Here is a 15,001-nt window from a genome sequence, read left to right as displayed (position 1 = left end):
ATATATACCGTATAAAAGTTGAAACGTTTAGTGACATGAGACTCGACATCGGCTCGTGACGAAAGACTCAAGACTTGACTCGGACTCCAGTGTTACAGACTCCAGACTTGACTCGGACTTCAGATGAAAGACTCGTAAACATCTCTGCACTCGCCTCACATGCGCACTACCCATCCGTCAATCACGGAGCTCTGCATAGGGCATCAATTTGGCCAGTACCGGTGTCCTGAAAATATATGCTACCTATCAGGATGAGTTACCAACACTATAATCGCATAGTTTTAGGGTTAGGGTTAGGGCTTAGTATAGCATCACACCATATACACTACATGATAGTTACGCTGGTAGCACATCCTGATAGGTATTATCTGCCAGACAAGATGTGCTACCAATAGGTTTTTGACACTTTTAATGCTGTTATAGTACATACCGCCAGGTTCTCCCAAGCCTCCCGACTTGTGCTACCCATGTTGTAGCTTTACACATCACTGTTTTTACTGCTGGTAGCACATCCTGAGCAGGTAGCACAGACTGTCAGAACACAGGCCTTGCCTAACCGACAGTGTCCAAAAACAAAATAAGAAGCGAAAAGCACATTTTCAGAAGCAGCCATGTATTTTCTTGTCGCTTCTTTGACACACTCGTCTCACGTGTCAGCTTGCGTGCTTGACTGGTCTTGAACCTTGATCTTCTGAGTTCAAAGTCCAACACTACCAGGTGAGCTACTGTGAAAGCTAATCACACTGGATTAAGTGTGTAAATGTAGGTGAGTCTGTATTACAAGCGTTAAAAAGTATCGTTTTTCAAATCATGCATTATAGTAAAAGTGTTTAGATACAGTTTCATAACATAGCAGTGTGTAAGAAATAGCGCAAAAAATAAGTGTGTATAAAGTCATAATCAGCAGTTGTAGTCGTGATTTGTGTGAAAGCGAATAAAACGCAAAGTTGTTGTAGCGTCTCCAGTGTAATTTTTTTTTACTAGAAAACTGCAACGAAAGGTAGAATTTGGCACGTAAAAGTCCGTTTGAAAAAATGTCATTGTGCTACTTCCCGTCGCAATCATTGTTGATTGTAGTTGGCGCGTTGATTGCATCATCAAGATGCTGTGTTTCGATTGGTTCTTCGGAGGCTAAAAATCATCATAAGGGCAATTAATGATTTAGCCTTACGACGACAGAAATCCCTTGCAGAAATTTGTCTCAGACGGCAAAATCATAACGAAAATCTTACTGTGTGAAGCGAGCTTAAGACCAGTCAACCTTTTGGTTTTAGCCAATCAGGTGATTGTTTGGAGAACCTGCATGGCCACACTTGCTTTTCAAAAACACTAACAAGTTGATGCCAGTGACAAAATAACCAGCAAACAAAACAGTAAAGGCACATAATTGCACAACATATCTGATATACAGGCACAATTTTAGACGCCACAAATACAGCTAATAAAACTACTACTGTATTACCCCTACAAGGAATAGCCTACTATAGGGAAACCTCACTGGACTTAATTATTAATGGATATTCATGTGTGCAGAATTCCTTGCCATAATAGAAAGTTCATGTTCAAAGTTACAAAGCTCCTCCAAGGTTAAATGTAGGCCTAGAAGATTCCACATTATTTAATGACTTAAAGTTGTGTGCATTAATGCGAGTACACTGTTTAAAATGATTCAAAAAGACTAAGAATTTAGTTTAAAGAGAGGCGACGAAAAGCGTATGTGAACGCTGTCTAATTTTACAATCTTTGAACATGCATATAGTGTACGTGTGCATGAGAACATGTTCATTGATACTGAAAGGAAGTTTAGACAGCAGGCAACATCAGCGACACATGGCAGGAGTGGCTTTCTGAGAGAGGGGTGTCTCTTTAGAGTACGCCCAAGTTTCGGGTAAAGTTATCAGCAAACTGAAGACCACCACAGTTGCATCGACCCCCTTTCTAGTATTATGCATGCAAACCGAGAGCTCAGACGAGCCGCACTGACCGAGCGCGTGCTAGAGACACTATATAGTCTATAAAGTGAAGGAGAAAAGCTTTGGATGTGGCAACCGTACGGCAAAAATCCCGGCTGAGCGCGGCTTCAAGGGACAGAGGAATACTGTTTTTGAGCTTGCTTACTTGCATTCATTCTTCTTAACGTGGACAATCATGTTTCTGCTGTTTTATTGGGGTCTATGCTTTGTATTAGTATGCTCTGATTTTATGAATGCACTAGCATCAAATAAAAGACCGCGAGATTCAGAGAAAGGTACGAGCTTTTTTCCACGATCATTAGTTGTCGCTCGTTCAACTCTACCTTGAGGCGCGGAGAATGAATGAATTTTGCTTGGTTGGTTCAGATCAGCCCACAATAGCCCATTCTTTGAAGAGCCTTCAAGCGAGTAACTTTGTTAACTGATGGTTTCAAAAGTCATGACAACTGAACAGACACCTGATTTGTCTTGAATTCTTGAGCCTTTTCGAATTAACCCACCTTTAGTTCGTTATTGAATGTGTAATATCATCATGAATACACTTACTGCATTTTTACTATGTGCAATCTCTGTTCTCGTCCACAGCGAAATTACCGGAGTTTGGCGCGTATGAGACTGTAACTCCGGCCAGAGTTAACGAAGCCGGTGAAAAACTGCCAACGGCCGTGCACTTCAAAAGGAGAAAGCGGAGTACCGACCCAATAACCGGCAACATCTCTCATCATTGGGCCTCGCCCCACGTCTATTATCAAATATCTGCATTTGGGCAGGACTATTACCTGAACCTTACTCTCGAGTCGGGATTTATTGCGCCTGTTTACACTGTCACGATACTCGGAGCATCCAGCGAAGGTCGTAATTCAGACGAGAAGGAGGAGGAGAACACGGAGTATCAGCACTGCTTTTACAAAGGACACGTGAACGCTGGACAGGAACATACTGCAGTAATCAGCCTCTGCTCCGGTTTGGTGAGTTTAAATAATCAGTATTAAATTGTATTTTCAGTATCGGAATTTTATGCAAAAGCACAAGTCGCAGTAAGCATTCCAATACTTCCAAGTCTAATTTGGTAGTGTCCATGTACTCAAATGCTACTTTCACATGCAGCTCAATCGCACTTTAATATAGTGTGTGGTGCAAGTTGTAACATTGCGGGAGGGACCGTTCACACCGAACACGTCCTGAAAAACCTAGACGCAGCGCAATTACATAGAACAGAACACAGGTGTCTCTAGACGCGGTTTTGTGGTTGAAGTTTTCTCTCTCTCTCTCTCTCTCTCTCTCTCTCTCTCTCTCTCTCTCTCTCTCTGTGACATTAGATCATAAATCATACAAAATGTCGCTCTGTAAATTAGCTTTAATGACGCACAACCATCAGTGGCGAAAGCGGCAGTCGTGTGCTGACGTCAACGGAGGTCCATGTATGGCACTCAGATGTCATTGTTGATGGGAACGTGAGTCTGAGATACTACATCTCATCGTTTCTCACAAAAGTCGAGTGATTGGATGTTGGCGGAAAGGACACATATAGACATGTTTTTCGATAGACATACAGTATTATATCCCTCAATAAAAACCATGGTCCTTCTTTAGCTTCCCAGAGCATTCTCTTACCTCCGTTTCAGTGCCGACTGTCTCTTAAAACTTTTCACAAGACACTTTAGAAGTCCATTGTTCTGAAATGTGCTGTCACAAGAGCTGTACTGTACAGAAATATGGTGGAATGTCGTGGTGGGGTGTTGTGACACCACTTACCCGCTTTTTCTGTTAGTTTTCAGTTTAGTTTTAATCCAAAGATTGAACAGGTAAATGAATAAATTAAAAATTACTCATTATAATTATTCATGTTATTAAAGGAATAGTTCACCCGTCCCAGATGAGTATGACTTTCTTTTTTCTACAGAACACAAACGAAGATTTTTAGAAGAATACCTCAGCTCTGTACAATGCATGTGAATGGTGACCAAATCTTTGAAGCCCTAAAAAGCACATAAATGCAGCATAAAAGTAATCCATATGACTCCAGTTGTTAAATCCATGTCTTCTGAAGCTTGATTACACTTCATAGTGCTTGATGCATGCGTAGGGTGCTAGATGGTGCTAGGAAGTGTAATCGAGCTTGAAATCATGATCACTAAGGAGACTGCTGATGTCAAGATTTATAGTGAAAAAGGAGTTATATTATGGTTTCTTCTCATCCAAAACTGATTGGATCTTATCAGAATACATGGATTAAACTACTGGAGTCTTATGGATTATACTTTTATGCTGCCTTTATGTGCTTTCTAGAGGCTAAAAATGTTGGTCACCATTTACTTGCATTGTATGGACCTACAGAGCTTTAAAGGGATAGTTCACCCCAAAATTAACATTCTGTCATCCTTCACTCACACTTTCATGCTGTTCCAAACACTTCAGACTTTCTGTCTTCCATGGAACACAGAAATTGAGATGCTAGGCAGAATGAAAGACTCAGTCACCACTCACTTTCATTGCATCTTTTTTCAACACAATGAAAGTGAATGGTGACTGAGGCTAACATTCTGACTAGCATCTTCTTTTGTGTTCCACAAAAGAAAGAAAGTCGTACAGATTTGGAACAACATGAGGGTGTGCAAACGATTTACATTTTTGCGTGGACTATCCCTTTAAAGGTTATTGCACCGGTTTTTTACAGCACGCCACGAAATATTTTATAAGGCTTTCTAACTGGCCAGTATATAGCCCATATATGGCCAGCTCAGGTGTTTACCAATAATTCATGTAAAAGCAGTTTTCTATAATGTAATAACCCCAGCCACTTTGTACAGGATTTGTACATAAATCAAATCTTGGTGGGAGGTTGTAAGGGCAATTTACAATCACACACTGAATGTGTCTATAGACCTCAGTCCATGCACCATTGTAAACAATGTTGTTGTTGTTGTTGTTGTTTTTTTAGCTTGGCACTTTCAGGTCACCGGAAGGGGAGTATTTTGTAGAGCCCCTTCATAGCTACAATGGTGAACACTATGAAGAAGAACACACCAAACCTCATATTGTGTACAGAAAAGATGCCTCAAAAAAGACTGTAGAAGATTCAACTGCATGTGAAACTTCAGGTAAGCGATGTGAGACCTTAGAGCACCTAAAGTCTCACTTTTGGGTAGTTATTTAGTTTCTTGGGGAAGCTTTGACAGCCCTTTACATTGCAAGTAAATCACTCACATATTTAACCAAATTTTGTGCTATGCAACTAAAACATGTTCATTATTAGCCACTGGCTAGTAAATATCTCTTTTAATATATTTTCTGTCCTTTACAGTCAGTAGTTGATCAAAAAGTAAAAAGAAACATTAATTCTAACCACACATTGCACAGATGAGGAAAAAACAACCGTGCATCTTCTATCTCATCAATATTCGCCCAGCCATAAACAGCCAGCTTGAGGAACTGCTGGTACTCTTAAAGAGATAGTACCATTTTAGCGCTTGTTATACATATAAATGTAATCTCAATGTAAAAACTTGTGAATTGTAAAAATGATGTAACAAAATGTAGTAAGTGTAAAAAAAATTGTATATATAAATATTTAAAGGGGCAGTCATACATTATAAAATATTTTAACTTCAACAAACACTGTAAATATTGAAGAATTTAACAAATAGGCTTTTGCAGCATCTATATATGGGTTTGGTAAAATCCTGTGCAAAGCCCTGCCCCATAAATCTAATAGTTTTTTTTACACAGTACCTTTGATATAATAGCACTTAAATGTCATATGTGCAATTCCATTTTCATTATTTGGGTTTAACCTTGTAAATATTTTGTGTTAAAATGTATTTGAAATTTTCAGCAGTGACAACAGCTTTTATCATTATTATAAATGCAATTTCATGACATCATATAAATTGATAGAATGTGAAATTTGTAAATTTTTTAAATGATGAAAAGCAAAATATAAAATCAAATACATTCTCACATACTATAGCACGTGAAGTCATATACGTATATGAATACTATAAATATGTGAAGATGCCCCCTTCCCGGTTTGCGTAATATATTTTCCAGTTGCATTATGCGTACATGTCGTCAAAAGTCTGGTGAGTAAAAACTAAAATTTACTAGATAATGGCTATTCTTTCTCTGACGTGTCCATGGAGTGTTGTTTTAGAGAGACTAACAGCAGTTTTATTTTAAACATTAATGAAAGCCAATGATTGCCCTTGCGATTGGCATTACATTACACATAACTCACTGTTCACTTTTTTACAGTTTTAAGCATGTAAGTACTACTTTCATCTAAATATGACTATAAGGAGATGTATTTCCCTGACTGTTTGCTTCTTGTGAAACAAATCTCCCCCCAACCTGAGACTGAAACAGGCATGCTATGCATACATATACAGCAGTTTATCAGTTCATAAAGACTTACTTTTCTCTCTGTTCCTCACACAATGCTGTCTTATGTCATATAAACACTTTTACTATAGCACATAACTCATTTTAACATTTTCATTATATAACAACTACATTTACAAGCTTGTTTAAGTGAGATCAAATTGTGTGGTAGCTCAACTGATAGAGCGTTGCACTTATGATGTAAAGGACTGGGGTGTGAGTACTGAAGAGCATGGCATGCGAGTCGACACGTAAGCCCAAAGTGTCATAGAAGCACCACAAAATGAAGTGAATTTTGTTTTTCATCTCACATTTGCTTTTTCTGACACTATCGGTTAAGTTTAGGCTTAAGGTTTAGGGTAGGGAGGTCGTTTTGTTGATTTAAACCTCAATAGAGCATTAACCTTAAAAATGTTCGGGAGAACATTTCACTCACTTTTAGCACCACACAGTTGAAATTACATTTAATAAAATCTATAATTAATATTTACTCATATTCCATTATTTTTATTATCATTATTATTATCTTTATCATTGCTGGTTTTATATATATTATTATAATTAATAGCTGCCTAACAACAACAACAACAATAATTCAGCAAAAGGGTGTAGAAATTCATAGACATGATTTAAATATGAAGGCAAATGTAGAAATAAATGACATGTACACATTTAATTACAAAAGCCTTTTGTTTATATATATAATTTATATATATTTGCAATGTGAATGATAATTTTTGACTTTATAACTGTCCAATCTGTTGAAGTAACAAAAACAAAAAGCGTCTGTATTTCTCACTTCGTGCTCATAGTTTTGAATGAAGACATCACATTCAGTCAGGCAGTCACACACGCTCTAGTCGCACAAATATTTCAGCGTGTCTGAAGTTCAAATCAGATCTGAAATTCCACCTCTGCAGATGGTCGGAACTCCACACAGCTGCCAAGTGGCACTCCATTTGAAATGACTGACCTCTGGTCTGTTATCTGTCGTTTGTTGGATGCAGTGAAAAGGTGGCTTCAGTCCAGTAAGATGAAAGAAAATGATCTGCAAAAATGTAATGAGTACTTTTCAAGTTTAAATGAAATTGTAAGGAGTAAAAAGTACTATTTTTTCTTTGGAAATGTAATTAAGTAAAAGTACAAGTATTTAGTTTAAATTGTACTTGAGTAAAGTACAAATCCCCCAAAATAATACTTAAGTATAATACTTAAGTATTTTTACTTAATTACTTTACACCCCTTATATATATATATATATATATATATATATATATATATATATATATATATATATATATATATATATATACACAGGGCTCAACTTTAAGCATTGTTAAGTAAATTGGTCATTCACTTGTCCGAGTAGAAAATTTAATTGTCCAGAGAGAAAAAAGGGACATTTAAGTTACATGCTCAAGTAACATGCCAAAGTTTATGTTGTATATTTTTCTAAAATTATGACAGATGCCCAACCTAATAGTGTGCCTATGCAGTCAACTTAATTCTCTTACATTAAGTTTAAAAATGTAAACTGCACTGGGTAGGGGAGGAGGCTATTGTCATATGACAATTATTTTATGTTATGTATGATAGTCAAATAAAGGAAAGCCTTCATCGCCATCTTTTACAGCAGGGGTGCTCACACTTCTATGGAATGAGATTTACTTTTTCATCATGTTATTGCAGCAAGATCTACCATGTACAATAAAGGCTATACATTATCGCAATACTAATATCTGAGTAGTCGGTTGTGAAATTTGACGATTCTCAATACCAGCTTCAAACCACAACAAATAATAACACTAACTAATATGTTAATTATGGAAGAATGGTTTCAAGTTCTTAAGTAATTATTCAAGACTAGTAAACAAGCATTAATAAAATAATAAAAAACAGCAATGAATAGAAATAGATAAAAAAAGAATAGAACAAAAATAAAAATTAAGAAAATGCAGTGCTTTTTTAAACAGCTTTAAAAGTTTTTAACAGCAGTTTCATGTATTCAAGTAAATATTCAGAATGAAATGCAACATAAAACTACTACTGGTCTTCACTGTATGATTATAATACATTAATACTTTTTAAAGCTGCTAAAGTTACCCAGTCAAGAGCAGTTAGTGTTTTCTCATTTTCTTGTTCTGGTTTTTTGATTATTATAATGACACACTAGACAGCAGCAGGTCTATTAGCTTACATTTATACTTACAAGTCCGACATTTTAATACAAATCCGCTTTTTTCTCCACTGTTTACATTCACTTTAGACATCACTCTCTGTGTTTACATGAATACCTCACCAAGATGGGCATTTGGCAGAATTTTAAAATGTATTTGACCGTTCAGGTGCACATTAGTGTGAGCATGTTCAGCACACACACATACACCGCCTGTCAATCAAACAGGCTGCAGCTATTACTAGGTCGCTAGCGAATTATAAAATTACGCACTCTGGATTATTTTCAGCAGCAGAGTAAGAATATGAACTTTCTAATAAGTGACACAGGCCTAGGTTATCACAAATATTTATAATTCGCTAGCGATCTAGTAACAGCTGCGCCCTGTTTGATTGACAGGCGGCGTATGTGTGTGTGTTGAACATGCGCATGTTCCGAAAATGCTTACAGAAGTTTAGATACAGTTGAAGTCATAACAATTCATTTTTTAACCACTCCACAGATTTCAAATTAGCAAACTATTGTTTTGGCAAGTCGTTTAGGACATCTACTTTGTGCATGACACAAGTTGTTTTCCAAAAATTGTTTACAGACAGATTGTTTCACTTTTAATTGATTATATCACAATTCCAGTGGGTCAGAAGTTTACATATACTAAGTTAACTGTGCCTTTAAGCAGCTTGGAAAATTACAGAAAAAGATGTCAAGACATTAGGCAATTAGCCAGGTAGCTTCTGATAGGCTAATTGGTGTCAGTTGGTGTGGATGTATTTTAAGGCCTACCTTAAAACTCAATGCCTCTTTGCTTGACATCATGGGAAAATCAAAAGAAATCAGCCAAGACCTCAGAAAACAATTGTGGACCTCCACAAGTCTGGTTCATCCTTGGGAGCAATTTCCAAATGCCTGAAGGTACAATGCTCATCTGTACAAACAATAATATGCAAGTATAAACACCATGGGACCATGCAGCCATCATACCACTCAGGAAGGAGACACATTCTGTCTCCTAGAGATGAACGTATTTTGGAGTGAAAAGTGCTAATCAATCTCAGAACTACAGCAAAGGACCTTGTGAAGATGCTGGAGGAAACAGGGAGACAAGTATATATATCCACAGTAAAACTAATCCTATATCAACATAACCTGAAAGGGTGCTCAGCAAGGAAGAAGCCACTGCTTTAAAACTGCCATAAAAAAAGACTACAGTTTGCAAGTGCACATGGGGACAAAGATCTTACTTTCTGGAGAAATGTCCTCTGGTCTGATGAAACAAATACTGAACTCTTTTGCCATAATGACCATTGTTACGTTTGGAGGAAATAGGGTGAGGCTTGCAAGCTGAAGAACACCATCCCAACCGTGAAGCATGGGGGTGACAGTATCATGTTGTGGGGGTGCTTTACTGCAGGAGGGACTGGTGCACTTCACAAAATAGATGGCATCATGAGGAAAGAAAATTATGTGGATATATTTAAGGAACATCTCAAGAAATCAGCCAGGAAGTTAAAGTTTGGTCGCAAATGGGTCTTCCAAATGGACAATGACCCCAAGCATACCTCCAAAGTTGTGGCAAAATGGCTTAAGGACAACAAAGTTAAGGTACAGGAGTGGCCATCACAAAGCCCTGACCTCAAAACGATAGAAAATTTGTGGGCAGAACTGAAAAAGCGTGTGCGAGCAAGGAGGCCTACAAACCTGACTCAGTTACACCAGTTCTGTCTGGAGGAATGGGCCAAAATTCCAGCAACTTATTTTGAGAAGCTTGTGGAAGGCTACCCAAAACGTTTGACCCAAGTTAAACAATTTAAAGGCAATGCTACCAAATGTTAACAAAGTGTATGTAAACTTCTGACCCACTGGGAATGTGATGAAATAAATCATTCTCACTGCTATTATTCTGACATTTCACCTTCTTAAAATAAAGTAGTGATCCTAACTGACCTAAGACAAGGGAAGTTTTCTATGATTAAATGTCAGGAATTGTGAAAAACTGAGTTTAAATGTATTTGGCTAAGGTGTATGAAAACTTCTGTCTTCAACTATATATATATATATATATATATATATATATATATATATATATATATATATTAATAGTTCTATCCATGGTATGTTTTACAATACATCCTGTGCTATTTTCAACTGAATATCATTGAGTAGATGTCAGTGGAACAGGAAAAATAATTCTGGAAGTTCTAGGTATCACTCCGATCTTAGTTTACTGCCACAAAATCCTGTTGACTCTTGCACTTCCTGTGGCTTGAAGATAAGGAAACTCAAGAGGCTCAATACCATGAAAGCCACATGGTGAACTGCATTGTGGCAAAGTAATACAAGCTTTATATGTTTAGAAATTCATTCATTCTAGTGATGAGTCTTAACTCCACCTCCATCATTCATGAACTTAATGAGATAGAGAGTCAACTCTCCCTACAATGCAGTTTTTCATCTTATATAGATCACAATAAACCCTGCTAACTCTCTAACTTTGGATTCATAATTACTTGCTTGTTAATACTGGACCTCACTTTGTGATACTGTAAAGGATATAGTAGTCCACATGGTCTTATTTGTTAGATGATCGATCCATTAGATTGCTAGTCGCCTATTCATTTATAAAGAGCAGTTTATATCATAGAATTGCTTAAAGGAATAGTTCACCCAAAAATGAAAATCTCTCATGATTTACTCACCCTCATGCCATCCAAAATATGTATGACTTTCTTTTGTTGAACACAAACTAAGATTTTTAGAAAAATATCTCATCTCTGTAGGTCCTCACAATGCAAGTGAATGGAGGCTAGAACTTTGAAGGTCCAAAAAGCATATAAAGGCAGCATAAAAGTAATCCATATGACTCCAGTGGTTAAATCTATATCTTCAGAAGTGATATGATAGGTGTGGATGAGATCAGTATTTGTCATGTTTTACAATAGATCTCCACTTTCACTTTCACATTCTTTTTTGTCTTTTTTGTTTTTGACATTTCACATTCTTTATGCATGTCTCCACCTACTGGGCAGGGAGGAGAATTTATAGTAATTCTCACCCACATTTATCATATCGCTTTTGAAGATATGGTATGAACAACTTGATTAGTGTGGATTATTTTAATGCTGCCTTTATGTGCTTTTTGGATCTTTAAAGTTCTGGCCACCAATCACCTGCATTGAGTGGACCTACAGAGCTCAGATATTCTTCTCAAAATCTTTGTTTGTGTTCAGCAGAAGAAAGAAAGTCTTACACATCTGGGATTGCATGAGGATGAGTAAATTATGAGATAATTTTCAGTTTTGGGTGAACTATCCCTTAAACCATAATAATTAACATGCATTGTTTTCCTTGCATCTCCATTGCAGGACATATAGAGCCACACAGCAAACATAGGAACAAGCTGAAGAGACAGTCGCCCTCAAGCATGCTGTCTGACCTGGAGACTCTTAATTCCAGACTCTTCTCTGCCCCCTTCCCCTCCACAGAAAACAAGCACAGCTCTGCTAATGAAAGCAGTTACTCCAAGCCACATCGGAGATCAAAGCGTTTCCTCTCCTACCCCCGTTTTGTTGAAGTCATGGTTGTGGCAGACAGCAAAATGGTGGAACATCATGGCAGCAGCCTCCAGCATTATATTCTTACCCTGATGTCAGTCGTAAGTGCCGCCCAGTAAACGATAGTCCTTTGCTTTTATGGGCCTGTGGCCTCTGCTTTAGGTCTGCTCTGGTGAGCAGATATATTGCTCTTACATGTCAGATCATCAGCATGGGGTGAATTTGTCTGACAGATTTGATGAATGTGAATATAAAACAAAGAAGATCAGGTATGTCGCATAGATGGCATGCTTCAGATGCTTTTTAGTTGGAACTCAAAGGGAGGTTAGTTGACCTATATTTTGATCTTGGCAAAGGCTGTATTCTCAGCAGGATCTGGCAGCACATGCCAGCTCTCTATGGCCAAGCAAAAAAATTTTTTAACAGCTGAGGCTAATGTCACGTGTTCAACACTACTTCATAACAGAGATTGAAGAGGTCTGCATTTATTGGAGTTATCAAAAACCCAAAAAAGACATTTTGAGTTAGAAAAATGTTCTTCATCAATGGTGCCCTGTCTTCCATTACACTCCTTGATGAACAAGAATGAAAACAGATCTTACTGGAATAAGGAGTTTGTTCAAATATGTGTATGAAAATTAATTCCAATTGTCTGTATTCTCTCACTCAGGTTTCCTCCATCTATAAGGATCCCAGCATCGGAAATCTGATTAACATTGTTATTGTGAAATTGGTCATTATAAAAAATGAGCTGGTAAGCTTTCTTTTCACTTGTGTATGTTGGCTATACTGTATATTTTAAAGGAACATTCCGGGTACAATACAAGTTAAGTTTAATCGACAGCATTTGTGGTATAATGTTGAATACCACTAAAATTTATTTTGACAGTGAGGCACTTACAGTGGAAGTGAATGGGTCCAATTTTTGGAGAGTTTAAACAGAAATGTGAAGCTTATCATTTTATAAAAGCACTTACATTAATTCTTCTGTTAAAGCAAATGTTTTTTTGGGCTGTAAAGTTGTTTAAATCATCATTTGTACGGTAGTTTTAGAGTTTTAGTGTTTACGGCTTTCGTCGTCATGGCAACAAAGTTGTAAAATTGAATATAACTTTACACAGAAAAGGTTAGCAAGTTAAACACGCATTGTTTACATTTTGTGGCAATACTTTTGAAACAGTGAGTATTTTAACGTTTACGGACTGGCCCCATTCACTTCAATTGTAAGTGCCTCACTGTAACCCAGATTTATAATTTTTTTTTCACCCAATTTGGAATGCCCAATTCCCAATGTGCTTTTTAAGTCCTCGTGGTTGCGTAGCGATTCGCCTCAATCCAGGTGGCGGAGGATGAATCCCAGCTGCCTCCGCGTCTGTGACCGTCAACCTGCGCATCTTATCACGTGGCTTGTTGAGCGCGTTGCCACGGAGACATAGCACGTGTGGAGGCTTCACGCCATCCACCATGGCATCCACGCTCAACTCACCACGCGCTCCACCGAGAACGAACCACATTATAGCGACCACGAGGAGGTTACCCCATGTGACTCTACCCTCCCTAGCAACCAGGCCAATTTGGTTGCTTAGGAGACCTGACTGGAGTCACTCAGCACACCCTGGGATTCGAACTAGTGAACTAGCGAACTCCAGGGGTGGTAGCCATGTAACCCAGATTTTTGCTTTTTTTTCCATATGAGAAAATGTATTCATATGTAACAGTATCTTCTATGTCTCTGTTTTTCTCCAGGATGGTCCCACTATCTCTTTCAATGCACAGTCCACTTTGAAAAACTTCTGCATATGGCAGCAGAGTCAGAACAATCCAGATGACAACCACCATTCACATCACGACACCGCCATCCTTATCACAAGGTAAGATTTTTCTTTACCCAGCCTTATTGTTCACAGGTGTTTTAATGGAAAAAAAAAAATAGAAAAAAGTTTAACTGCATAATGTTCTGTGTCTTCTCTCTGTGACATGATTTCAATGCCATTTACCTGGCAACACATGTACATTATACTTACTGTGGACACAAGTTACCTAAATGTAGGGCAGAACTGTACAACAAATGTATAAAACAACATTTAAAATGAAAGGATGAGTAATTATTTATGATGCTAAAACTGCATCTTGGGTTCAAAGTTTTCAAGGTCAGCAATGTAGGGTTTTTGCATAGATATAAAGTAAGTTTATAGCATAGGCATAAACGTAAGATGAAATGGTATCCAGATACTGCTTAAATTCATAAAGCATGTCCTATTCTTTCTTTAGGCAGGACATCTGTCGAGCGCGGGACAAGTGCGACACTTTAGGTAAATCATGTTTGTGTAAAAAGGGTTGTTAAAATCATGACTCTGATTATGGTCCTATTGAAGATGACAATTATGATGTGGATGGTGTTGATGGACACTTATGATTAAAATGATGCCTTCATTTTTAAATGTAATAACAGTGTTCTTTCATGTACTCTCAGGTCTTGCTGAGTTGGGTACGGTTTGTGATCCATACAGAAGTTGCAGTATAAATGAGGATAATGGACTCAGTACAGCTTTCACCATCGCTCATGAGCTTGGCCATGTGTGAGTACCCTCTGAAGTATTTGGATACTTAAACCACACATTAAAATGAAAAGTGACTGTAATTGCAGTAGATATTAACAAAATAAATGCAAACAAACGATTCAAGACCTTTTTTTCAGAACTAACTTTTGCAGTTACTTTCAACCAACAGGTCCCATGCTTATTTTTAAGGAATGTATAAAGTCAGTGTCCATAAAATTGGACTTAAAAAGTTGTCTTAAAGGGATAGCTCACCCAAAAATGAGAATTCTCTCATCATTTACTCACTATCATGCTATCCCAGATCTGGATGACTTTCTTCTGCTGAGCTCAAATGAAAATTTTAAAAGAATACCTCTGCTC

General features: G+C 37.5%; 1 protein-coding gene across 4 annotated transcripts in view; it reads left to right on the top strand.

The window, feature by feature from the left end:
* Positions 1-1,937: 1,937 nt before the first annotated feature.
* Positions 1,938-15,001, top strand: part of LOC127426426 (A disintegrin and metalloproteinase with thrombospondin motifs 9-like) — a 78,916-nt gene continuing 65,852 nt past the window's right edge. For 3 of the 4 annotated variants that reach the window (XM_051673225.1, XM_051673224.1, XM_051673223.1), the window contains exons 1-8: positions 1,938-2,248; positions 2,559-2,941; positions 4,915-5,074; positions 11,892-12,181; positions 12,751-12,834; positions 13,827-13,951; positions 14,352-14,392; positions 14,554-14,659. In XM_051673225.1, coding sequence (XP_051529185.1) covers positions 2,149-2,248; positions 2,559-2,941; positions 4,915-5,074; positions 11,892-12,181; positions 12,751-12,834; positions 13,827-13,951; positions 14,352-14,392; positions 14,554-14,659 — 1,289 coding nt within the window. In that variant the 5' untranslated portion in view covers positions 1,938-2,148. The remainder of the gene's footprint in view (positions 2,249-2,558; positions 2,942-4,914; positions 5,075-11,891; positions 12,182-12,750; positions 12,835-13,826; positions 13,952-14,351; positions 14,393-14,553; positions 14,660-15,001) is intronic. The other variant, XM_051673226.1, reaches the window with a different exon arrangement.

This window comes from Myxocyprinus asiaticus, chromosome 35 (genome assembly GCF_019703515.2).
Source record: "Myxocyprinus asiaticus isolate MX2 ecotype Aquarium Trade chromosome 35, UBuf_Myxa_2, whole genome shotgun sequence".
NCBI classification, from domain to species: Eukaryota; Metazoa; Chordata; class Actinopteri; order Cypriniformes; family Catostomidae; genus Myxocyprinus; species Myxocyprinus asiaticus.
This window is presented reverse-complemented; position numbering and strand designations above follow the sequence as displayed.